At 41.1% G+C, this 27,062-nt stretch overlaps 1 protein-coding gene across 1 annotated transcript; it reads right to left on the bottom strand.

The window, feature by feature from the left end:
- Window positions 1–389: 389 nt before the first annotated feature.
- Window positions 390–27,062, bottom strand: LOC117353951. Its single transcript, XM_033930587.1, is given in 7 exon segments — window positions 390–992; window positions 2,338–2,448; window positions 10,853–10,975; window positions 12,518–13,160; window positions 13,162–14,453; window positions 18,341–18,500; window positions 26,912–27,062. Coding segments are annotated over 6 exon segments (2,358 nt in total). The 5' UTR covers window positions 18,492–18,500; window positions 26,912–27,062; the 3' UTR covers window positions 390–954.

Below are 27,062 nucleotides of genomic sequence, written 5' to 3'. Positions count from 1 at the left end.
AGGGGGAGGTTATAATCTGATCATCCTCAACTATAGGATATGAAAAAACTACTATCCAAACCACAAAGTCCCATTACCTACAGTAGTCCTGCTGCTGTCTATTTCAGCTTTGCATTCTTTCTATTCTGCTGCCGAGTCACCATTCTGCAGATGAAGGGTGTGGCAGGAAACATTCCAAAACCATAATCAAAAGCAGACAGACAAGTTCAACTTGGGCCATAAGTATGGGACTACAGCACTTGTTCTCAAATGCAGAGTTTGAGTATGCTCCCAAATAAGTAGATTTTGGGGATACGTATCTACACCAGGACTGCTTATGGTTACCTTACATTTGCTCTAAGACCCACTGATTTGAATTTTACATACAGAGAACAAGCAGACTTGAGAACCAGCATTTCCATGGTTGCCTCCACCCAATTTCTGCAGTGCCTCTGAAAAATCAGACATGTTCCCCCATCTTATGTTATGAACAGGCAATTTCATCTACTAATCAGACTAACTAGTAATGTTACCTATCACCCCAACTAATTATAACTTTCCAAATCCAAAACAGAATTAATTACCTTATTGAAAAACCCAGATTTTTTTTTTTAGCAACACACTTTTATTCTAGACAGAACAAGCTTTAATAATCACTAAGCTTGCATGGCAACCACTGCCATGCTAAGATACATTACTTTAAGTCATATTCTTATTGCATGTGACAAATGTGATTACATTTCTAAATTAAGGTGCTTTGCTCTACAGTGCTAATATACTTTCACATTTGGTTCAGCTTTCCTTAGTGTGCTTGCCAAACTATGCAATGTCTTTCTTCCCCCTCGGCTGTGCCAAGCAAATCACAGAATTGCCAAAAAAATGAATAGATTTCTCTTCAAGCATATGAATTCAGTGCGTGCAAACGTTCACTGCCCTTGCCCCACCCCCTCTTAATATATACAATGCAGATCCCTCTTATTGCTTTCTGTAGGCACCTCTTTTCATTCCACGCCCTAGAAGGAAATAAAGTAAAGTCATATTTAAAATTTAAATCCATTTCTCCAACTTGCATCTTTGTCTCAGTGGCAGTTGTCTTGCAGTCAGTGCATTACACAGCAGCAAAATAAAACATTTGCACATACTCCCTGGGGTCAGTGTGGGAATCGCTTAGGTCACACTTGGCAGTGCATTTAAAAATCATATTACACTGTTAAGGCATAAGGGGAGGGGGGGACGCCTCTTCTCTCAAGTATCTCTTAAGCATAACATGCCACCCAAGTGAGCTTTATTTCATTTTTGTTAAAGATCAGTTCAGGCTATGATGCTGCAAGAGCTAAAATTTAGTTTAAGTTACAGAATCTGCTTGTTCTTAAATTGATTTTACCATTGTATTCTGCAGCATTTTGTTCTAAGGATGTGCTTGTCATTCACAAAACTATAACTGCACTCAGAACAACCTGCTTGCCCAATGACCAAACTGCATTATGAGGGAGATGTCTAAGTGGGTGCCTCCTTTTAGACCCCCTGCTGCCATGCAGTGAAAGACCACCACAGCATCTGGACACCTGGATGCATCTTACATTTATGGGCTGCAATTATACCACTTATAGCCCTGGCACAACTGTGGGTGCCTATACATGGCAAGGACACATGTCACTTCATAGTATTCTGTAAGTTGCATGAGTGAGTGGCAGCCCTGTCCAGTCCCCTCACATAGACAGTGACAGAGTGGCACAGTGGTTAGGACTACAGCCTCAGCACCCTGAGGTTGTGGGTTCAAATCCCATGCTACTACTTGTGACTCTGGGCAAGTCACTTAATCCCCCATTGCCCGGGCACATTAGATAGTGTGTGAGCCCACCGGGACAGATAGGGGAAAAAATGCTTGAGTACCTGAATATAAACTACTTAGGCTATAAGTGGTCTATAAATACTTAAATAAATTTGTCACCATCTCCATCTCCGTGGATAACCAGTGGAAACCATCCCATGTCATTCTTTAGTGTATCTCAACCTCAGTCCTTCTACACCAGCATTTCTTCAGTCAAGGCTATGATTCTTCCCTCTCTCCTTAAAGGATGGACATGGGGGATGGTTTTAACATGGTTATCCATGGGGGATGGTTTCTGCTTTAATATAAAAATATATAATTTTACTGTAATCTGCCTAGATAGTGATAAAATAGGCAGGAAAGAAAAATGTATGGAATGTGATTACATATAGTTAAAAAAGGCAATCATAGCTAGTCATGAAATGGAAGGGAGAGCCAATATTTATTGTAAGACAGCACTATTAGAGTAAACAATTTCCATCATATTACTGCTATGTAAATCTGTTTAAAAAGGTGGTCATACTAACCTCTATATCCAGATGATTTAGGGACTTCCCCAAATTCTACATCTTCAAGATCATTTCTTGTCATTTTATTTTTGAGGCAAGACTTTAACAGCCCTTTCTTTGGTGGTTTATCTGGATACAGACAATACAAATGAAGCTATGAAGATTAACATCCATAAAGCAACTCGATGGCAAAGTAATAGCATACTCAAATTCAATCATTCTCCATTATCATATATGGCCATTTTAAGTTCCCTATTCTGCCCTTTTCTTCCTTGAAATATACTTTCCTGTTTAGTTACAGCAATATGAATGATGTATGATCCTTTTACATATTATTACCTCAATACTTTTTTCTTTATTGAGATTTAGGCATGCTTGCATCTCAGGTGACTAGCTGAACTTTTGAAGAAATTCAGAAGCATATATAAAATGGAAATTTCTATTACAAAAACCCCATAACTCCAACAACTTTCCTTTCCATGACATTAAGCTAGTAACATTTGCTTAATGGTCTAAAATAGAAACAGTTTAAACCCTGGGCAATATTGGGACGGTGGTGATCATTGTTGCCATCTAAGGCTTTTACACTCAGAAGTGTTTTTGATTCAAGACCATAGAACAATGGTCCTCAAGCCCTGTCCTCTCTCATTTCCAAATAGTTCAGATTTATAGGATATCAAAAATGAAAGTACATGAAATTCATATGAATCTAGCCAAAGAACCTGGTTAATTTGCATATCTTAGTTACATTGAAACCTCCTCTCCAGATCTGTTGATGGTATGCAAGGACTAGATTTGGGTTCTACTCTTTAATGAACCATGACAATAAGTGGAATTTGTTGCAAGATATACAAGTGTAGCTGGAATTAAAGTTTGGGGGAAAACCCTTATAGAATAATAATAGAAATCCACCATTCTCTCTGGAATATGCACAAGACCCTACCAGGTTCCTGGTGATCTGGATTGGTTACTATTAGAATATTGAGCTTAACAGAATATTGGACTGACCCAGTATGGTAAATCTTTTGTTTTAATTTTTGTATAGTTTCACCAAGTGATCATAGACTTGTTCTATTTAAAGCTCTAAATTGACTAGGAGTTTCACAATTAAACTAGAAAAATAAATTACAACTAGAGTTCTTCATTTGTATATTCCCTGTTTCTCTACCTCACTATACCCTCGCTATCATATCAGCCCCTCAAAAATTTCAAATTTTGAAACTCATTTTTGAAAAGGAGGTAACATCTCATGGAAATAGACACTATGCAACTGTCCAGTAGAAGTGTGATGGGAAGGATGATCTTTTCTTCTAGACTTAATTTGAATTTTCCAATTCAACCTAGCCTCTATAAAATGCATCTAAAGCAAGTCTCTTTCAATTGAAAGCAAGCTCTGGCATGAGAGGTTATAGGATGAAGATAAAGTGAGCTAGAGTCAGGTTGAAATTTAAGATAATTTTTGTGTCATAGCAGTAGATGCAAGGAGTAGCTTCCCAGTGAATGCAGTAGAGATTAACTATTTGAATTCAAGGAAGCATAGGACAAGCAAGGATCTCAGAGAGAACGTAGAGCTTAGTAACTGGGAGAGCTTGATAGGCTGTACTGTATTGTATTATAATACTTCCTATCACATCAACCATTTATTCTGTCCTCTATTAGTGTTTGCCACAGCCAATGTCCATCACTGGAACAAACTTGAAAGTGTCATACGATGTTTGTTAAAACTAGCACCACTTCTGAAATTCCTTTTGGTATGGGGGGAGGGAGAAGCCAAAGGAAAATGTAAATTTAGTTTTTCATCCCTATAGTTTCTTTTCTCAAACTTTAAGGCCATCAAGATAAGAAAGCAATGTTCGTCATTTTTAAGAAATGTTTTCCTTAGATAGTACTGTAGATTAACAAATCACACCAGTGGGAGACATTATCTGATGGCACCAGGACAGCTACTCTCCTTTGGTTTAGAACTTTACACTAAAAATCTGAGCATCATGGCCCTTCCTACACACACAAGATTTCTTCAGCTAGTTCCAAGCTTAACAAGACCAGCTCTCAAAGGTAGGAAGGATTGAGTAACTTAGTGCGACTCCCAAGTTTAGGAGTGTTCTATGTTGAATTGTTATGGTCCTTGAAGTAGACCACATTATCAATTAACAACTCCTGTACTTAACCAAGACAGATTGGCTAGTACTGTTTGACTGAAGGCATTTTTTGTTGAAGCTTTTCTAAACAATGCACACTGAAAGAATGGAGAGGACCATATAGCCAATTTGCAGATGGTATTCAGGTGAGGCAGACTAAGGAAGATCACTGTGGCTTCAGTAGTTCCAATTAGACTTGACCTTTGAGCCTAGAAGTATACCTGTTTGTCCATACTAGAATTGTATATGAAAGAAACATGTTTGCTGGTCTTTTATCAATTGGCATACCAGTCCTATTTGGATCAAATGAAAGAACACCTGAGTTAGCTTTCTCTGATACAGTGTAAGTAGCAGGCAAGAGGCCATTTACAATCTAGAGTATGAAGAACGTTGAACTTCTGAGACATGCTGAAGAGTCATGTCCACCATTTCTTTTACTCTCTCCAAAGAGGGAGTCTCTAATACTAAGGGAACTAGCTAACTTGGAGTTGGCATCTTCCAGCAAGCCAGAAGCTCAAAACCATGTGAGATGTCAGGCTATGCCGCAGGGTTCGGTACTCAACATATTTATAAACAACCTGGAAATTGGTACGATGAGCAAGGTGATTAAATTTGTGGACGATACAAAGTTATTCAGAATAGTGAGGACACAGAAGGATTGCAAAGACCTACGAGACAAAAACGCGCTCGAGGAATGGGCCGCAAAATGGCAAATGAAGTTCAACGTGGATAAGTGCAAGGTGATGCATATTAGTAAAAATCTTATGCACGAATACAGGATGTCCGGTACAATTCTCAGAGAGACACCCCCCCCCCCCAGGAAAGAGACTTGGGAGAATTTGTAGACAAGTCAATAAAGCCGTCCATGCAATTGCAGCGGTGGTGAACAAGGCAAACAGAATGCTAGGAATAATTAAGAAGGGGATCACAAACATATCGGAGAAGGTTATCATGCCGCTGTACTGGGCTATGGTGCACCCCCACCTGGAATACTGCGTCCAACACTGGTTGCCGTACACGAAAAAGGACATAGTAATACTTGAAAGGGTCCAGAGAAGAGCGACTAAAATGGTTAAGGGACTGGAGGAGTTGCCGTATAGTGAGATGCTAGAGAGAAACTGGGTCTCTTCTGCCTTGAAAAGAGGAGACAGGACATGATCGAAACATTCAAGATAATGAAGGGAATAGACTTAGTAGAGAAAGATTGTTCACCCTCTCCCAAGGTGGAGAGAACGAGAGGGCACTCTCTAAAGTTAAAAGGGGATAGATTCTGTACAAACGTAAGGAAGTTTTTCACCCGGAGAGTGGTAGAAATCTGGAATGCTCTTCCAGAGGCTGTTATAGGGGAAAGTACCCTCCAGGGATTCAAGACAAGGTTAGACAAGTTCCTGCTGAACCAGAACGTACGCAGGTAAGACTAGACTCAATTAGGGCACTGGTCTTTGATTTAAGGGCCACTACGTGAGCGGACTGCTGGGCACAATGGACCATTGGTCTAAACCAGCAGCAGCAATTCTTATGTTCTTATGATGGTAGAGGCAGAGGTACATGAGGAAGGGGTGTCACTAGACAGTAAAGCTAATTTTTTGTTTTGGGGAAGGGGAAAGTCAGGGGTCCCTGTATTGCATGTTAGCTTTTCTGATCTGATGCAATTGCTACAGAGGGGCATGCTAATCCCTTCTACACATCCTCGGGCCTTGTGTTCAGGTTCCTGTGTGTGCTCAACTAGCAGTTCTTTTTACAGAGCACAATTATCCACAGGGCTTCTGGCTCCGCGGATGAAATTGAACTGAGGACCACGAGGTGGGGATGCGCCCTCTAGTGGGCAGGAAGGCTAGCACATGCGTGGTGCAGTGTGCAAACTTGAAACTTCAATCAAGTTTGCTTGAAAAGCTGTCCGCGCGGGGCTCCGTAGATGACGTCACCCACATGTGAAAATATCATGCCTGCTTGTCCTGGGATAATAGCTAATAACTTCATTACCATTCATTTTATGATGCCGTGCACCATTGTCTCCTGCACAAGTTCTTCTGCACTGAAGCCATGTTTGCCTTGTGCAGCCAGTAACATGCACTTTAACATCTCGTTAATTGTATACCTTCTGCCTGTGGTAGCTTTCTGCATCAGCTTAAAACTTTGGACATGGAACTATCCTTCTATGGAAGCTCATGCCTCAGTAGTGGAGAAGGGTCAGATGGCATTCCCATATATCCTCCTTCCTAACATTCTGTAGAGAATAACTATAAATCAAAAGGGATCTAAAAGAACTTCCACACTAGATGGAAATAAATCTGGAGAGAATGAAACATGAAATGATCAGGCTCATGTTCCATGTCTGAAACACTAATAAGGATATACACTAATAGGATCTGGACAGGTTCTTCTCTCCTCAGTAGTAGGACCAGAGGTATGGGATGGCTCTTTGGCTCACGGTGGGAAAGAACAGTTGTATTTTTGAAGTGTACACATATATTTACATATTTTGAAAAAAAAGGTCAATGTTCAGGAAGCTGGAAAGATTTTAAGAGCCATTCACTACTGTAAACTGCACCAGTGTACTAAGTATGGTCTATTGCCTAGTAGCAAAGGTTTAACACTCTGAAATACCTGTTCCATGCAGAGCAATTCAGGAAGAGATACTGGCATTGCACTGAAGTTTCTGAGCAGGGAATGAGTCCAAGCAGCTCCTCTTATTGGTAGGAGAATCTGCGCTGGTCTGCTTGTGCTTCCATCAACACTTTAGCTGGACATGAGGCAAGCGACCTCAGGCATTTGTAGGTGCTCTAAAGAGGCTATGCAATGAACCTGGGATTAGAGTGACAGGGACAAATTTGTCCCATGTCCCCATACCCGCAAGTTTTGTCACTGTCCCTGCCCCATCCCTGTAAGCTCTGCCTTAACTGCACAAGCCTTGAACACTTATAATTTTAAAAGTGTTTGAGGCTTGTACAGATGAGGATGGAGCTATCAGGAACGGGGCAGGGACAGGAAAAGAGCTCGCAGGAATGCGACAGGAAAATGAGTTCACTGCAGGGACAGGGAAAAATTTGTCCCCATGTCATTCTCTACCTGGGATTTCTCAATGGCATCTGCTAGGGTAACTAGAAACAAGATCCCTGACCTGAGGTTGATGGCTGGTCCATGGATGAATTAACTGGTCTGTACAGGAGTAGGAAATTTCTATGCAGGTGATGTCTTTCTGTGTGATATTTCTAGGAGCAGTTTCTTCTCAGCATCTAAATGTTCTTTGGGAGTTAAAGGGTCTTAGGCACAATGGTTTATACTCTTGACCATGGTCAGGATGGAGGCACAAGATATATTTAGTGCATGTTTCTAAGTTCTGGATTCTTCTGCTACATTTTGCGCAGGGACTAAATTCTGATTTTGGTGACAGTTTTATTCTTCAAAAAAATCATGTAAGGCAAACATAGAAAGAAACATGATGGCAGATAAAAGCCAAATGGTCCATCTAGCCTGCCCATCTGCAGTAACCATTATCTCTTTCTCTATCACATTTTTAACTTCATCGTATGCTCTCTCATGCTAGAGCTTCCTTTCAAATGAAAGATGTGCATTTACATCACGTAGGTATTTAAATGTCTATCATATCTCCCCTCTCCCGCCTTGCCTCCAAAGTATACAGATTGAGATCTTCAAGTCTGTCCCCATGATGAAAAAAGAAAATCACTGAAAAGAAAACCAAGAGCTTTATTTCATGTCCATTCAGCTGAGTAGAAAAACAGCTGCTGTACAGTTAGAACTGCACATACTCAGAACTGTGCACTATAGTTCTGAACTCTGGGAGAGCAGTTCCATTCTGGCTTCATTGGATGAGATCACCCACTTGTGAACCTAACTCAGTTTTGTCTGTTGACATAAAAGGGACAATTTTGCATGCATGGATGACACTCACTAGAAGAGTTTCTTCCCTGGAAACTACTCCCCCCCCCCAAAAAAAATCTGGGCTCAAGTGAATTTTTTCAGGTGCCACTAAGGAATCTAGAGCACAGTCAGCTTCAATATTCAAGCGAGAAAAATTTTCATTCCAACTCTTTGTCAGTGTGACCCAACACTAAAAAGTGTATATGATATTGGAAGAGGTATCTATAACCATCTGGTTTGCAAGCTTAAGAGGAAAAAGGGAGAATAGATACTATCTTGCAGTGAAGCAAAGCCATAGACCTGGTGTACTGGAAATCCAAACACGTCAAGTGGTGAGAGATCCTGTAACATTAGGGCAGGAGTGTCAAATGTCAGTCTTTGAGGGCCACAATCCAGTCGTGTTTTCAGGACTTCCTCAATGAATATGCATGAGATCTATTAGCATACAATGAAAGCAGTGCATGCAAATAAATCTCATGCATATTCATTGGGGAAAAGCTGAAAATCCGACTGGATTGTGGCTCTCGAAATTTGACACCCCTGCATTAGAAGATCCTATATCAGAGAACCAAGGAGCCCATGTTTAACTTGTACATTTTATTGCATGGAAGCAGCTAATTTATCTTCAAGGACACACTGTTTTTCTGACTGGCTTCTCAATAGCAAATTATACTAAAACCTTCAGTGAGACCACGAGGAGTGATCTGCCAGTGTGCACCCCCCCTCCCCCTTTGCACCGAGATAAAAATAGCTTCCTACTTCATTTGATTCCACTCTTTGTAAGTTCAGCATGTCAGATTTTTCTTGTAAATTTTGAGCATCAGGAGCTGGATCAGTTCTTGCAAGTAGTAAAGTGGGTTAAATTCGCCACATAGTGGGGAACCGAAAAGGGAACTGCATCTGCAACACCAAATAATGCAGTAGCCAAGGGCTAAGGTTGGGTGTGCCCTGTTTTTATCCTTTAAATGCTGTATATTATGAATTTAAGTGTCCCTAGAGTGGGGGAGGGGGATTTCTTATATTCAGCCAAGGACAGGCAGAGAGGCAGCCTCTCCAATGCAGTAGGATTGTGTGGCAGAAGAGCTGGTACAGCAAAAAGCACTCTGAGCAGGTGTGGAGGCTTCTTGTGCTGGGAGCAGTTTTCATTTCAGAGCTTGAAGCCTTTCTAAAAGAATTGGTTCCTGGGATTGGAAGAAAAGAATTGGTTCCTGGGATTGGAAGACTGAAAACAGCCACATTCTTGTCAAACTGAGGTCTTAAGTATGTCTTTTTTTTTTTTGGGGGGGGGCATATATTTGTTAAATATGAGCATAATGAGGATCAAAAGGGCTACATAAAGGAGTGAAAACCAAAAAAACTCTGTGGAGTGATGATGTTCCTAAATGGACTTTATTTGAAAGTATCAAAGTTCCAAAGGTACACTAAAGTAAATCATCCACATAAGAGCCTTAAAGGACCTAGTCCGCTAGGGATACAGGACCCAACACGGTCCGCATTTCGACAAAGTCTTCTTCAGGGGTCCTATAAATAATGAGGGGTACATTAAGAATGCATGTAAGTTATGAATAGTAGTGGTGATAAAATGTGAAACTGTGAATGATATCTGGCATGCAAAAAGTATAAAAGATATGTGATAAAAGGACACAATGATGTAAATGGCACTAATAAAAATGAGTTGGTGAAAAAGGTGATAAATGTCATAAAAATGTGAAAACAAAATATTTGGATCTATGCAAAATGCAGAGTGGAGTGAAAAACTTAATTGCATTATAAAAATGGTGAACGTGCGAAGACCATGCTCAACAAATGATCAGCGAATACTTATGTTTAAACTAGAAAGACACAAAGGGAACTGTATAGGACAAAAAAGGAAGAGGAATACATACCCTGGGGGTCCTATAAAGGTGTGTACGTGGGAAACTAAAATAATATTGAATTTAAAATTTCAGAAGTTAAAACCATATGTAAAACTCTATACTACTGCCAAGTTTAAGATTAAACATATTAGCAAAGCCATATAGAATGTTTTTAACAAAGCTATGTAGAATATTTTAAAACCCTAAAACAGATACAGATGATAGATGATAGCAAAAAGGGGGCCATGCAGTAAAAAAGAGGAGTAGCATCCTTGTGGTTGGAGCAGCAGGCCAAGAACCAGAAAAGCCTTGATTCAAAAGCCACTGCAGCTCTGTGGGATCTTGGGCAAGTCACATAAGCTGCCATTGCCTTAGGTACAACAGGAAAATGCTTGCTGTATCTGAATGCAATTTGCCTGCTGCTACAACTACAACTACATATATATGGGCTAAATCCAAAATTTCTCCTCTCCCCTCCCTCAGTAAAATGTAGTCCTTTAAGCTTTTACCGTCTCCAAGAGGGCTTAAAAATATCTACTGCATCCGAATGTAATGTGCCCCGAGCTTCACACTCAAAAAAGCATAAGAAATTCAAAATAAAGAGCTAGAAGATGAAAGGGTGAAGAAAAGATTCATAGTAGCCACTGAAAAACATACCCAATTCCTTTGATTTTGTTGGAGGTTGCAGACCATACAGCTGTTCAGAAACCTTTGGTTTAGCACCTTTTCCAACCCAGGATTCTTCAGTTATCTTTTCAGTGCTTCCCTTTTGTTGTTTTCCTAATCAAAAAGCACAAAAACTTTTCAGAACTTTTAAAATGCACATGGCTATGCTTTTGGTTAGAGAATGCAAACCGCAAAGGAGTGGAATGGTCCAAAGGAGACTAGTGAACTCAAGTGTATTTCACAAACATCCTTTATTTCTTCAATAAAACATTTCAACAGCTCGACATGTACATGTTTCGGCCAGAACGGCCTGCTTCAGGAGTCTTTCTCTTGTTGTTTAATCAGATAAAATACATATTCACATTCCACATACATTCAGCTGAATGTGATTCCATATGCATATCTGAACTGTAATAGTGCAACATGAACTAAAGGTACAGATCCCTTTTTAAAGTCCACGAGCAAACAGATAGTTATCACATTTCTTACTCTGCACAGCACTCTACAGCTGAAATATCCAATCCGGTACTGCTCGCCAAGACGCCACCTCTTGGCTCATGCGCTTCGTTGTCACATGCGCGATAAGACCGGAAGGTAAAGGGAGAGTAGGAAGCGACAGGATTTGGCGGTTTGTTGGATCCGAGAGTGGAGTCAAAGATCACCCCAAGGTTGTGAACCAACGAGACAGGGAGGAGGATAGTGTTATTCACAGAGAGAATGGCGAGAGGGGGGAGGTGGGTTTAGGCAGAAAGATAAGGAGTTCAGTTTGAGATGGTGGCGAGACATCCAAGTGGCAATGTCAGACGGGCAGGCTGAAATTCGGGCCTGAACTCCTGTAGAGATATCTGGCGTGGAGGTAGATCTGGGAGTTATCAGCACAGAGGTGATATTGAAAACCTTGAGAGGAGATCAGTGTACCAAAAGAGCAGGTATATATGGAAAAGAGGAGAGGGCCCAGGACAGAGCCTTGGAGAATGTCAATAGACAGCGGGCTGACAGCGGAGGAGGATCCATTGTAACATACGCTGAAGGTATGACGAGAGAGATAGGAAGAGAACCAGGAGAGAGCTTAACCCTTAAATCCCAGCGAGGACAACGTGTAGAGAAGGAGGTGGTGATCAACAGTGTCGAAGGCAGTAGACAGATCAAGAAGAATGAGGATAGAGTAGAGTCCATTGGATTTGGCCAGGAACAGGTCATCTTAATAATGGCTATAAGAACATAAGTCATGGAAGGCCACCATAACTTACTCAAATTACTTATCTTAGCAAGCAGACAACACTAAAGTTTTTAAGATGAACTGTTTAAGGAGTTTAATCATCCATTCAGGTGTCAAGACATCCAGACAGGAAAAGAGTTACCCCACTATTGCATTCTTACCCATCTCCCAAAAAGAAAACACTTGATGTATCTAGTAATGAGGCATATGACTTATTGTGTAAACAGCAGCAAAGCAAGTTAGAATCTTGGCTTACGTTACTTAGTATAAAATAAATGCAACAAGCCTTTTATAATTTTGCATTCAGCTTAATGTCCAGCCAGAAAGATAATCACTATTTCTATTATATACCTAAAACTGGTCCCTTTAATAGCAGTACTAAAGAATTTAAGCCTTACATATTTAATGGAATCATTACCTGTGTAAGGTCAACTTACCCCCTAATGTCTTCTGCAATGTCTTCTTCAGTTCAGGCATCTCTTTGAAAGCTCTCTCTAGTTTTGTGGTAGGCCTCTTTCCACGACTCCTATAATCAGAGAATATGACAAGTTGTTCTTTCTCTTTTGGCTTGTAGACTGAACCAGGGTTTCCATGTCCCTTTTTTTTAGATTTTTTCTCATGAGATGGCCAATTGAGAAGCTGAGCTGGGGACATAATTTTGAGGGGTCTTCCAAGCATCTTCTTTTGAGGGACCTGCTTGAAGAATCCACTCGTTCCAATACCCAGTTGCTCTATTGGAACTATGTCTTGAAAGACACACTCTGCATCTGTTTCCTCATCCTCACTTTCTTCCTCATAGTCATATATATTTTCTTCTCCCAGGACCCAGAATTTATTAGGACCTTTAGCTTGTGACAAAGGTGAGGTTTTCCTGGGTTTCTTTTTCACAGAGTAAAACTTTTGACTAGTGCCTTGTAAGGGAAGTCCTAATTTTCTGCTCTTAATTGTTAGTCCTGAGGAACTCTGACCAGTTGGGCCTTTGCTAGCCTGCTCCCTCAGGACCAGGTCTTCATGTAATGAACCACTGCCCTTATTTTCTTTTCCCAAGTTCTTTTGAAGAGAGTATATATTTTTTTTTATACCTGTAGTCTGGCACAAAATAAGGCACTGGTGTATTTTCTAATGAAGATTCTTCATCACCAGAAGAAACCTCATCTGAAGAGCTGCTAAGTACAATATGGCGTTTCTGTTTCCTCTGCATCAAATATGCATCATAAGTGTAATTTGTATCCATATTGTCAAAGCAAGCCAGCCAACCAGGAGATGGAACATATTTTTCTAGTGATTCCTCAATCCATAAGTTAGCTTTGCTGTCCAACTGCAGCTCATCACTGCAAACTTCTGTTGGACATAGATTTGGCAAGTTTTGTTGATCAAAGGTATTCAGAAATTCTTGGTTGGATTTAGTTGAAGTAACCATTTCTGAAGGGCTAGATGCTGTTTGAGAGTTCTTGGACCTACTTGGATTTTGAATTTGGTCTATATCTTGCCTTTCAGCTGAAGATGCATCATAAACAGAAAAGGGCACCTCAGCAGGTTTGAAGATGCTGGACTCCTGGTCTTTTGCTGGCATTGCCTTTTTCTGTATTGCATTTCTCTGCTTATCTGCTTCAGACCTAGTTTCACCATTTGGACTTGCTGAGGCTTTAATCTCCTTTTCTTGCACTTCATCAAGAGATAATTTCAGAGGGAGTGGAGCTCTATGACAATCATCACCTGAATGCCCAACACTGGGTGCCAACTCCTCCCCTTCAGCACGGGAGTCATACATTCCACCCTCATAAGAATGAACATGTATCACATTTTCTGGCATTTCTTTGCCATTTGCCACATCATAGATGGGAATAGTCTCCTTGTAGGATTTCCAGAGCTGTATTGCTGCAGGTGGCCCACTCCCATACTCTATTCTTACCTCTTCCTTCTCAAAGGAATAGCTTCTTGGAGGTATGTTTCTATATGTGGAAGAACTACAACCATTCTTATTCTGGACATCTCTCTCTTGTCCAGCATTCACAGGGGATAAAGATATCTCCAAGTTTTCCAAATTACTTTCACTTTCTGTACACATACTAGAACAGGTGATGCTGCTGCCAGTGTTGCATCCCTTCATGTCTGTGCTCATGCTCTGCTTTTTTGACTTGCTTTCTGGTTGCCTGGGGTCGGTCTGTGTTTCTTTGGTTTCTGTTCTTCTACCAGGACTACCATAGTGTCTGAATCGTGTGGTATTGTAAAACATGGGGGAGGAAGGGTGTGGAACAAAATAAGGTCTTCTACTCATTCTAGCGTGCAATTGAGGATGTGGAACAAAGAACCCAGGATACTCAGGCAATGCCACAGAATAATATGGAAAATATGAATTTCCACTTCTGAAGCCTAGAAAGGATAAAAATAAAAAAAAAAGGTATATTTGTGGTCATTGTTTTATAAATAATTTACATTATACATTCCAAAGAATGAAAAAGGCAAATAAATCCTTTAATCAAATCCATTTCTAAATAAAGGTTCTCAACTACACAACTCAGTGATTTAGGAAAACCAATCCAACTTACTGTTGCTACAAAAACATGCATAACATTTCAGCAAAAGAATCTTGTTTATTCCATGCTCTTTATATTTCAATATTAACTTTGCCTGAAATAGCTTCCCAATGGAGGTAGCCAAGCTATCCTTCACCCTTTGTGAACTTGAACCTATGAAATTGAAGTATCATATGATGACTTGTCAATATCCACTTCTATTCTAACTCCATTTTTGTGCTGGACTCCAGGTCAGATATTTAGATCCTTAAAGGAGGGGGGGGGAGGAGAAGGGGAGATCATCAACGTGTGCCATTGTTAAGACAGGTTATTTTACCACAAGTTGTGCTATTTAACAGTAGACACATTAATACCCCCCTTCAAATCTCGTAAGACTCAACTACTAAAATGGTGCAGAACTTGTTCCTTCTCTACTAGCTGACATCTATTCTGTCTATGCTCCACTAGATATGGCTTTCATAGCTGCAGGGAAAAATGAGGGCTAAATGCGTTTGTGTTCCCCATCACTCAACAGGCCCATTATATTAGCAACTATGAGATTAGATATCATCACATCACAATTACTTCCGAAGTTTTGATCAGAGCTTCTGGGTACCTGCAAACCAAAACGCAGACATCTACCAATATTAGCAAGTGTTTATTGGAATACTGACAGAGTTGCTAATCTAAAATAAGAATAAAAGCAGTTAAGCAATTGGGGAAAACACATCTTCCTCTTTGCCCCAACCTCATATCTCAAATGTAAATCTTTTGCATACAAGGGACTCATATCGGGCACTAAAATGTGTGATTTGCCAAGGTTGCACTGTTTTTCCAAATTTGTTTGTGCGATTTTAATCAAACTTTTAATTAAACTTGAAACAAAAATTAAAACAAATCAGAAATGAAGTACCTAGAATTCATGAAATCCACAAGAAAAAAATATGGACCTTAGGATTTATTTGCTGGCATTTTGAAGGAATTTACTCAAGGCGGTGTACAGCAAGAATAACTCAGACAGACAATTACAGCAGTAAAAAGTATGCTAATGCTAAACTCAAATCATTGACTGAGAAAAAAAATGTAAATGGCAAAGTTTCTTCTCATTTGTAAAACCACCTGACTAAACAGCATGCCTGGGCAACACTAGGAATTGGCTGGAAGGATGTTTGTACCAAGACTTCTCCTCAATACATGAAATAAAATGCATTTGAAAGACTTGTTTGACTGTCAGGGATGCCACAGTACCTGCTGTTTTCATTGGGACTACGGTACCAAAGCTAGCGCCAGAGAGTCCAGTCCAGCTGTTAGAGATCCAAAACTGTCTTGGACTTGTGATATGTTCCAAACTAGCACCTCCAGCAGAGACATGAAGTTTCTCCATAGCCCTGGTGGGGAAACCTCAGGGCTGTATTGCAGGGGTGTCAAAGTTCCTCTTCGAGGACCGCAATCCAGTTGCGTTTTCAGGATTTCCCCAATGAATATGCATGAGATTTATTAGCATACAATGAAAGCAGTGCATGCAAATAGATCTCATGTATATTCATTGGGGAAATCTTGAAAACCTGACTGGATTATGGCCCTCGAGGAGGGACCGACACCCCTGTTCTATTATGATAATATTTGAGGGCATTGGGGTGGTTATTTACCTTATGCCACAGGTTTTATTTCACATCTGAGCAGAGGAGCAGCATAATGCTTAGTGCAGTGAGCTGAAATCCTGGGAAAAGGGATTCAATTCCTACTGCAGATCCTTATGACCCTGAAGAAGTCACTTAACCCTCCATTGCCCCAGGTTCAAAAAGCACTAGGAACAGAGTATCTGCATGTGTGTGCAGTGCTCTGTACATCTAGTGGCGCGATAGAAATGATAGGTAGTAGGACCTTCCTACTCTTAAGGAGGTTTTTAGCAAATTTTGCACTGGTGCCTGTACTGCATGAAGAGGAGGCGACTTGTGCAGCTTCCTCTTCAGAGTAAGTTTTTTGTATTTGATATTACAGTATAATCTCATAACGGACTTCAAGGGACCTGGAAAAACGGTCCGTTATATCCAGAGTTGCATTTTAAAAAAAATAAGTCAACTTGAAACAACGTTCAATCAATGAACAGTCACTGCACAAGCATATCATCAACATCAATAACAAAACTCAGCAAAACATTGGTAGAGCACGAAATGATTGCAAAACCAGAATGCTAAAAGATTAAGTTGCACTTTACTAGAAAGAAAAATAAATACTGTCACTTTCTTTTGGGCTGCTGCATTTTGATACTATATCACCGGCATGCCACATGCCTTGTAGGCAGAGCCTGTATGTCCGTTATAGCCGAAGAAAACTACAGCTAAAAGTGGCTCTGGGGACCAAATTGGTTATATGTGACGATTTTCTGTATGTTTATAATGGCGCACGGCCAGGACCAGCAGACCTCGTCCGCTATAGGCGAGGTTCCGTTATAAGCGAGTCCTTTATAACGCGATTTATACTGTAGAAGAAAAGACTTGCCACAGGAACTGTGAGCCTATCACCCAAATAAAGTAAGAATGGTTGAAATTAAGAGTTTGTTTCCTTGGTGATTAATGTTTATTCTTATTTAATAACTGATCATGCTTCAGCCATATCAATCCACAAAGTATCATTTCTAGATCTTACAGGTGTCTGCTTATTTATGCAGAACAGCTCAGGTGTAACTTACAGCCCTGAGGATAGTGGATCAGTTTATCTGTCCTGAAAATAGTGTGAAAGGATCAGCACTAAGAATTTTTCTGGCTAGGTATCAAAACACATTAAATGCTGTGGAGTTATCACCAGAGTGTTTTCACTCCCAAACTCAGAAGAGTTGAGGAGTTGAGTATGTAGCAGTACAGGACCTTTGAATGTACATTTGCTGGTAGTTGTACAGGGTCATAGTGGCGTCTATTGCCTCCCCCCCACCCCAGGACCTTGGAACCCACAAATACAAAAGGCTTCTATAAACTCTGAAGCCACCTAATGTAAGTAAAAGAACAGGGTAGGAAAGAGCTTGGAGACCTTCCTGGAGTCCAGCACCTTAACCTTGAGTGAGCTCCTTAAAAAAAAAAAAAGTCAACATAAAGCTGTGGAAGCTACTGGCATATGTCTCCGATCTTCCAATGACATCAACACCAAGGAGCACACCCACTAAGATGACTTGTGGGATTCGCATTCTTGTTAGCTCTGAAATGTCATAACCCAAACTGCCAGTGACCTAATATCAAGTCACAGACAAAGGCAAAACATGGGATTTCTACAAAAGAATGTTTTACTGCACAAAAATGCCAACACAAATGTTCTGTTCGGTTGAAGAAAATAAATGGTCCATTCAAAGCAAATATCACATTTTAGCAAACTACTTGTGGCAAAATTAGAGTCCAGGGCACCATTTATCCATGGAGATACTCAAGACTGTGGGATAACCAAGGTGGATAAACTATGCCCTGGACTCTGTTCTTGACAAAGGCAGTCAAGTCAGTCAAAATACTGTGTTTTGTATGTGAATTCACTCATCTTCTACCCATTCAAAAGAAGCCTCCTCCACTCTTCAGATAAAACCACTGAAGGCCACATATCCTGACTACTTGCCAAAGAATTTAGGGATTGGCGTTATTTAAATGAAGTCAAGAAACATAACAGCATACCAGCTGCACAAGCAACCAAAGTCTCAAACCGTCACACAATTCTTCACACGATGGCCATGAGTATTTTTCTAAGAACACGATATTGCTTTACCTGGTGCAGGTGGCAGGCAGTATGGGTTGTAGACCTGACTGAGGTACCATGGGTTTGGAAATGGTTGCTGTGCTGTTGGCTGTGCATAAAAAAAGGGTCTCGAGTGGTTTGTGGGATAGGATCCACTTTCAGAAGCAGGTGCGGTGTTCATTTTTCTTAGCTGAAAGAGAAATGGTTTCATGTTATGGTCAAGGAGCTACCATGTAACTCACTTCTTCCCAAAGAACATTTACTGAATGTTTATAGAAACAAAAACGTTGCTTTCTGGTGCTACTGCCCCATAACTATTCTCTTTTGGTGTAAACAGCGGGAATCAAGCTTGTCACAATATGGGTGGGTTAGCCTTCTCTGGAGTAGCCCCCCTCTCTGGATTGTACTCCCTGAAAGGCTTTGCTTATCTCTACTAGAGAATGACACGGGGATGAATTTTTCCTGCAGGAACTCAATTTCACATCCCAGCGAGTTCTTTTCCTGTTCCTGCAAGCTCTATCCTTATTTGCAGAAGCCTCAAACACTTTAAATTCACAAGTGTTTGAGGCTTGTGCAGTTAAGGCAGAGCTTATAGGAATGGGGCAGGGACAGCGACAGAGAAAACTCATGGGGACGGGACAATAGAGTTCCTGCGGGGATGGGGACAAATTTGTCCCTATGTCATTCTCTAATCTCTACTTCAGGAAGCAGGTGAAAGCTTGGCTCTTCAAGCTGGCCTTTAATGGAAATAGTAAATAGCGTGGATAACCAAAACAGTGAAGGAAGCGATAGGCAATAAGAAAAATTCATTCAAGAAATAGAAAAAGGACAAATCTGAGGGGAACTGGAAAGAGCACAAGAAGTATCAAAAAGAATGTCACCGTGAGGTTCGGAAAGCTAAAAGAGAGTATGAAGAAAGGCTAGCCAGGGAAGCAAGAAATTTCAAACCGTTCTTCAGATATGTTAAAGGGAAGCAGCCAGCTAGAGAGGAAGTGGGACCGCTAGACGACGGAGACAGGAAGGGAGTGGTGAAGGAGGAGAAGGTAGTGGCAGAAAGGCTTAACATGTTCTTCTCGTCTGTATTTACTAACGAAACACGTCCAACATGCCGGAACCTGAGCAATTCTTCAACGGAAGTCAAGCAGAAAAATTAACATTCATAGAAGTGAGCATTGAGGACGTTCGCAGGCAGATAGAAAAACTAAAAACTGACAAATCCCCGGGTCCGGATGGCATACATCCAAGGGTTCTGAAGGAATTAAAGGAGGAAATAGCGGAACTACTGCAGCAAATTTGCAACTTATCCCTGAAAACAGGTGAGATCCCGGAGGATTGGAAGATAGCCAACGTTACGCCCATCTTTAAAAAGGGATCAAGAGGAGATCCGGGAAACTACAGGCCAGTGAGCCTGACTTCAGTTCCTGGGAAAATGGCAGAAGCACTGAAAAGAAAACATTGATCAACATTTTGAAAAGCACAAACTTCTGATAGCCAGCCAGCATGGTTTCTGAAGGGACGATCGTGCCAAACAAACTTATTGCACTTCTTTGAAGGGATTAACAAACAGATGGACAAAGGAGAACCCATTGACATCATATATCTAGATTTCCAAAAAGCCTTTGACAAGGTGCCCCATGAACGTCTACTCCGGAAACTAAAGAACCATGGGGTGAAAGGAGACGTACATAGATGGATCAGAAACTGGTTGGAGGGTAGAAAACAAAGGGTAGGAGTGAAGGGCCACTACTCTGACTGGAGGAGGGTCACGAATGGTGTCCCGCAGGGCTCGGTGCTTGGGCCGCTACTATTTAATATCTTCATAAATGATCTAGAAACAGGGACGAAGTGTGAGATAATAAAATTTGCGGACGACACCAAACTATTTAATGGAGCTCGGACTACAGAGGAATGTGAAGAATTGCAAAGGGACTTGAACAAACTAGAAGATTGGGTGACGAGATGGCAGATGAAGTTCAACGTTGAGAAATGTAAGGTATTACATGTGGGGAGCAGAAACTCGAGGTACAACTATACAATGGGAGGGATATTATTGAATAAGAGTACCCAGGAAAGGGACTTGGGGGTATTGGTGGACATGACAATGAAGCCGACGGCACAGTGTGCAGCGGCCGCTAAGAGAGCGAATAGAATGCTTGGTATAATCAAAAAGGGTATTACAGCCAGAACGAAAGAGGTTATCCTGCCGTTGTATCGGGCAATGGTGCGCCCGCATTTGGAGTACTGCATCCAATATTGGTCGCCGTACCTTAAGAAGGATATGGCGTTAGTCGAGAGGGTTCAGAGGAGAGCGACACGTCTGATAAAAGGTATGGAAAACCTGTCATATACTGAGAGATTGGAGAAGCTGGGTCTCTTTTCCCTGGAGAAGAGGAGACTTAGAGGGGATATGATAGAGACTTACAAGATCATGAAGGGCATAGAGAGAGAAGAGAGGGACAGATTCTTCAAACTTTCAAAAAATAAAAGAACAAGAGGGCACTCGGAAAAGTTGAAAGGGGACAGATTCAAAACAAATGCTAGGAAGTTCTTCTTTACCCAACGTGTGGTGGACACCTAGAATGCGCTTCCAGAGGACGTGATTGGGCAGAGTACGGTACTGGGGTTCAAGAAAGGATTAGACAAATTCCTACTGGAAAAGAGGATAGAGGGGTATAGATAGAAGATTACTGCACAGGTCCTGGACCTGCTGGGCCACCGCGTGAGCGGACTGCTGGGCACGATGGACCTCGGATCTGACCCAGCAGAGGCATTTCTTATGTTCTTATGTCACACACACAAGGAGCAGATTGTTAAAAATTGCAGGCGGGCCTTAGGAAATTTGAAGATGAAATTTAATGTGGACAAATGCAAAGCGATGCACATTGCAAAGAATAACCTGGATCACAGTTACCGGAGGCTAGGAATTATTAAAAAAGAGATGGTTAACAAGACTAAGAATTTTATAATGCTCCTGTATCGCGCCATGGTGCGACCTCATCTGGAGTATTGCGTAGAGAATGACACGGGGAGAAAATTTGTCCCTGTCAGCTCAGTCCCCGTCCCCGCAAAACCATCTGATCCCATCCACACAAGTTTCAAATAGTTTTATACTGAACTTATTTTATTAAAGTATAAAATGAAGCAATATTCTGTACACGTGTCATTTTATAAATCAAAATTCTGACTGCTGAACTAGAGAAAGATGTTCAGCTGTTTATAAATGTTTATCAACACAATATACTACTTTATTCTAAAGCAAAAAAAAAAAAAAAAAAAGTATATATAAATTTTTCTACCTTTGTCTGCTTTCTCCCCACTTTCTCTTCCCTCCAATCCCCTTCAGTTGTCTATTCCTCTCCACCCCCCTTCAGCACCCTTTGTGCGGTCCAACAACCACCTCCCTCCCTTCTTTCCCCTTATCTTCGTGGCAATTTTTTATTTTTTTTCTACAAACAGCCAGAGCCTCGAAGTTGCTTGCGTCTACCAGAAACTGACGCAAAATCCTATTGTCTGTTGCATCAGAAGAGAACTTTCTAAAACAGCTCCGGCTGCTTGTAGAAAGAAAATTAGAAATTGCCATGAAGTGGGAGAGAGGGAGGGAGATGCCTGGAGGGAGATGCCTGGACGGATGGCGGCGATCGTTAGTAAGGAGGGAGGGAGGGGGCTGCTGAACCACATAATCGATGACTGCACACATTCCCTCCCTTAACTGCAAAGACAAGGCCATTCACTACTCTACGGAGCAGTAAATGGCCTTGTCCATCTGTGGAGACTTTTTTTTTGGCCACTGTTTCGGCAGGTTACTCATGGCTAGCCGCAGGTAAGAAGCCACCGTGTCATTCTCTAATATTTCTCAAAGAAAGATATAGTGGATCCAGAAAAGGTTCAAAGAAGAACGACCAAGATGGTAAAAGGGGATGAAATGCCTCTCGTATGAGGAAAGGCTAAAATAGTTAGGGCTCTTCAGCTTGGAAAAGAGATGGCTGAGGGGGGACATAATTGAAGTCTACAAAATCCTGAGTGGAGTAGAACGGGTACAAGTGGATCGATTTTTCACTCCATCAAAAATTACAAAGACTAGAGGAAATGACAAAGTTACAGGGAAATACTTTTAAAACCAATAGGAGGAAATTTTTTTTCACTCAATAGTTAAGCTCTGGAACACATTGCAAGAGGTTGTGGTAAGAGCGGATAGCATAGCTGGTTTTAAGAAAGGTTTGGACAAGTTCCTGGAGGAAAGTCCATAGGGAAGCCACTGCGACTCCTTGGGGGTTTTGGCCAGGAACTAGTGACCTGAATTGGCCACTGTGAGAACGGGCTACTGGGCTTGATGGACCATCAGTCTGACCCAATAAAGCTATTTTTATGTTATGACATGTTTATCCATTCCTACCTTAATATTCAAGCTCCTTTCTGATACCTTTTTTCTTACTCCTGTTCTTTATGTTGCATCATGCTTTCTATTAACATGTTTTATTGTATATTGTAATTGACATAATATAGCATACTATACCATACTTTATATTGTTTGAATATTTTTACTGCTGTAATTATCGCTTATGAAGTAGCAGAAGTTACATGTGGAAGATTTAAGTTGTGCCATAGAATTTTGAACAAATTCAAGGGGAGAGAGAGTGTTTAGTGGGACACCTGCAAAGAGCAAGTTGGGCGTAGTCTAAGCAGGAGGCGATGAAATGTGGATAAAGGTTTTGGTAGTGTGTTCAGAAAGGAAAGAATATTGTGTAAGCCTATATTATATAGGGCATCTGCTCAATACCAAAACATCTCTATGTCAGCCTGGTGACAGAGAGTTTGTACTTGCACTTGAAATGAAAAAAAAAGAAAAAAGACAGGTTGTAACCTATGCTCCCTCTGAGCTCAGCAATTGCTCATATGTTTTAGGAGTGTTGCTCACAAAAATACCTGCAAATCTGGAAAATTGTTGGGTTTTAGAACTTGTTGTAGAATATAGAAGGGAAAATACAAACATATGGAGATAGGATATAATGTGCACCATTACGTGCATATAGTAGCAGGAGCCAAGGTCCAAATGGTTCAGGGAGAACCTGGAAAGACTATACAAATAAGTGTCAAAGCCTCCCCAGCACCTCCGTATGGGTGCGTCCTATCACATGCATTGGGACCTAGTGGTGCCAAAAAGCCCCAGGTAATCTAGGTTTCATTCCATCCTGACAGATTTCTGCATGGCTTAATAAAACTAGGCATTTTGTTGTATAGCAAGAACTGGTGCGGTAAGTTTAAGTATATTACCAGCCGTATCGAGATGGAAGAAGAGATTCTCTTTCTCAAAGGACCCTCAGCCACAAGAGGGCATCCGCTCAAACTCAGGGGCGACACCAGGAAATATTTCTTCACCGAGAGAGTGGTTGATCCTTGGAACGAGCTCCCGGTGCAGGTGATCGAGGCAAACAGCGTGCAAGAATTTAAGAGCAAATGGGATGCCGATGTGGGATCCCTTAGAGCAGTGGTTCCCAACCCTGTCCTGGAGGAACACCAGGCCAATTGGGTTTTCAGGCTAGCCCTAATGAATATGCATGAAGCAAATTTGCATGCCTATCACTTCCATCATATGCAAATCTCTCTCATGCATATTCATTAGGGCTAGCCTGAAAACCCGATTGGCCTGGTGTTCCTCCAGGACAGGGTTGGGAATCACTGCCTTAGAGGGTTAAGCCAAGGGAACCTTTCATCAGGAGTGGGATCCCTAGGATAGTAGACTTGGAGGTGGGTCAGTAGAGTGGGCAGACCTGATGGGCTATGGCCCTTATCTGCCGTCATCTTCTCTGTTTCTAAAACAGAAATAAGGATTAGAGAATGACACGGGGACAAATTTTTCCCCCATCCCCGCAGAACTCCCATTTTCCCATCCCGTCGACTCCTTTTCCTGCCCCTGCCCTCACCTGCACAAGCCTCCAACACTTTAAAATCATAAATGTCTTGAGGCTCGTACGGTTAAGACAGAGCTTGGGGCAGGAGATGGGTAAATTGAGTTCCTGCTGGGATGGGGACAAATTTGTCCCTGTGTCATTCTCTTATAAGGATATCTGGTGAAAGCTCCTCTGTCTTCAGTAAAGCTACTTTGCACAGACAGCATGGTTTGACATGTTCAAGCTTAACAGTAAGCAGAGGGAACTTCCATGCGCAATTGTCTCAAAATACTCTAGTGAGGGATCTCAAAGTCCCTCCTTGAGAGCCGCAATCCAGTCGGGTTTTCAGGATTTCCCCAATGAATATGCATTGAAAGCAGTGCATGCACACAGATCTCATGCATATTCATTGTGGAAATCCTGAAAACCCGACTGGATTGCAGCCCTCAAGGAGGGGCTTTGAGACCCCCCCTGCTGGTAGTCAATGGCTGCTAGCACCAGGCTTTTGAAAAACCACGATAAAGATCTGGTAATACTGAGGTGCTGCCACAAAGCCTATTCTCATTGCTGTAGAAGACCTTGGGCTCATGTCTTCGTTTCCCAACCTCTTTTTATGTAAAAAATTTTTTTTATTGAAAATAAATTGCAAGAACAATTAAAGTTGTACAAAGAAACTCAATAGCTCGCATTTTTGATAATTATCTCAATAACTTCTAAAACTCAACGGAACATTTCCCCTTCCCTCCCTCCTCCCTATAGTAATATAAAACAATGGTATGGATAATAAGAATCAACCAAGATAAAAAGAACCAAACAGCAAAAAAATGCTGACAGAACAAAAATACGGTTATTAAAAAAAAAAATTAATCGTCATTCAGTACAGTGAAAATGTCAGACATCCCAAATCCTAGCCAGCCAGAGAAGCCCCAACAAGACCAGATCAGAAATGATGATATCAGGGCCCTGGACTCTTATGGGCACCGAGGGACATTGTAGAGGAGCTTCCCCCTCCCCCCCCCCCCCAATAAAATTCTACCCAAACAAATGCAGTACACACCTTTTCTTCTCTGCAAAAGATGCCTCCCTGGTCTGACCCATAGAAATCCCTTGCAATAAGACAGGCATTTGGGGAACAAAAAAGCCATTCAGGTACTGGTGAAGTTATTATTCCAATACACCTGCTGTACAAGTTGTGGCCTTACTACTGAAAATCTTGAGATATTTTAAAGGGGAAGAGAGTGCCAGCACAAGGAAGGGACACAATGTGGCTCATTTTCAAAACCCTTAGACACACAAAATACCACAGGTTATTATGGCACTTTGTGTGCCTGTCAGTGGTTTCCAACCCTATCTTGGGGATCCACCAACCAGGTTTTCAGGATAGCCCTAATGAATATGCATGGGGCAGATTTACCTGCCTGTCACCTCCATTATATGCAAATCTCTCTCATGCATATTCATTAGGGCTATCCTGAAAACCTGACTGGCTGGTGGTCCCCCAGGATAGGGTTGGAAATCACTGGTCTACATGCTTTGAAAATGAATCTCAATGTGAATCAAACCAATCAAGTAATCACCATGTGAAGGTTAGGCCATGTTTTTCCTACTCATTTTGAAGCATCAAGATTTTCAATGAGAAAATTAAAAAAAAAAAAGGAAATTCATAACATGTGTACTCAACTGTCTTAGAATCTGGAGTGAAGTGGTCAAACGTATTTGCTAGTGTATATAACAATGCCAAACAGGGCAATAGAACATTTGCTAGCCCAGAATCTGATCAAAGCAGAAAACTTCATTTTAATGGGCAAGATTTCCCTAATGACTTGTAGTTAAGTTTTAAAATAGAAACAAGGAGACCCACATGCCACAATAGAACTCCATACCAACCGATTCACAAGCTTCAATTCACCTCCCTCATTCTTTAGGGTTTTGTAACTTTAAGAACTTAAGTCTTTTGTGTATGGAGTGCTTCTCAACCCTTGTCTGGAAGCACCTAGCCAGTGGGGTTCTCAGGGTTACCACAATAAAATATTCAAAGAGAAATTTACATATACTGGAGGAGATCTGTTTTAATTAAATGTCTCACATTCATTACAGCAATCTTCAAAATCTGGCTGCTTAAGTAGAGGTTTGAGAAACACTAGTGTAAGGCAGTAACCCACATCCTTTGCAAAGTCTTTTGTCCCAAATAGGTAAAATCAGGTACTATTAATCCCACACTACTTTGGTATGTAGGTTTAAAACTAGGAATGGCCTTAAGTCTCCCTCCTGAACAGAGTAATTTGCAGCTCTGTGCATTTAAACGTTAATATTTTGAAGGTTCCTCTTGAGTTGTTAACATACCAATATTGTTACAGAAATTCAAAGATAAATAGACTGATTATTTTCAATATGAATGCTGTGCGAGTATAAAATATCCCCAATACTGCTGATTTACACAGGAAAAAAAAAAGATTTCAATAGAAATCAGACTAAAACTGAAAAGATCAGCATTTTTCCCTCCATAAAGAGTCACAGAAGGCACTTGAGGGACTAAGTCTTCCAGTTCATAGCCACACCCAAAGCCTTGAAGAACCAGAGAAATATCAAGATATTTTATCTATAGGCTTAAAGCAAGTTATGTATCCCAAAACACCAAATCACATCTTTTATCCACTATTCAATGTTAACTTCCCAGTCCAACACCCGCCCAACTTTATTACTACTTTCTCACCTTATTTCTGAAACACAACTATAGACCTCCAAAGACGTCTCTCCTGCAGTTTACTTATAAACTGCTGCAGCTTTGTCAATCACTGCAGCAGACCAATCGGAGGAGGCGGAAGGGGAAAGGCATTCTCCTGTCCATGTGTTTTCAAAACTGT

Source organism: Geotrypetes seraphini, chromosome 2 (genome assembly GCF_902459505.1).
Source record: "Geotrypetes seraphini chromosome 2, aGeoSer1.1, whole genome shotgun sequence".
Classification (NCBI taxonomy): domain Eukaryota; kingdom Metazoa; phylum Chordata; class Amphibia; order Gymnophiona; family Dermophiidae; genus Geotrypetes; species Geotrypetes seraphini.
The sequence above is the reverse complement of the archived record's forward strand: the minus strand, read 5'-3'. Positions and strand labels throughout refer to the sequence as shown.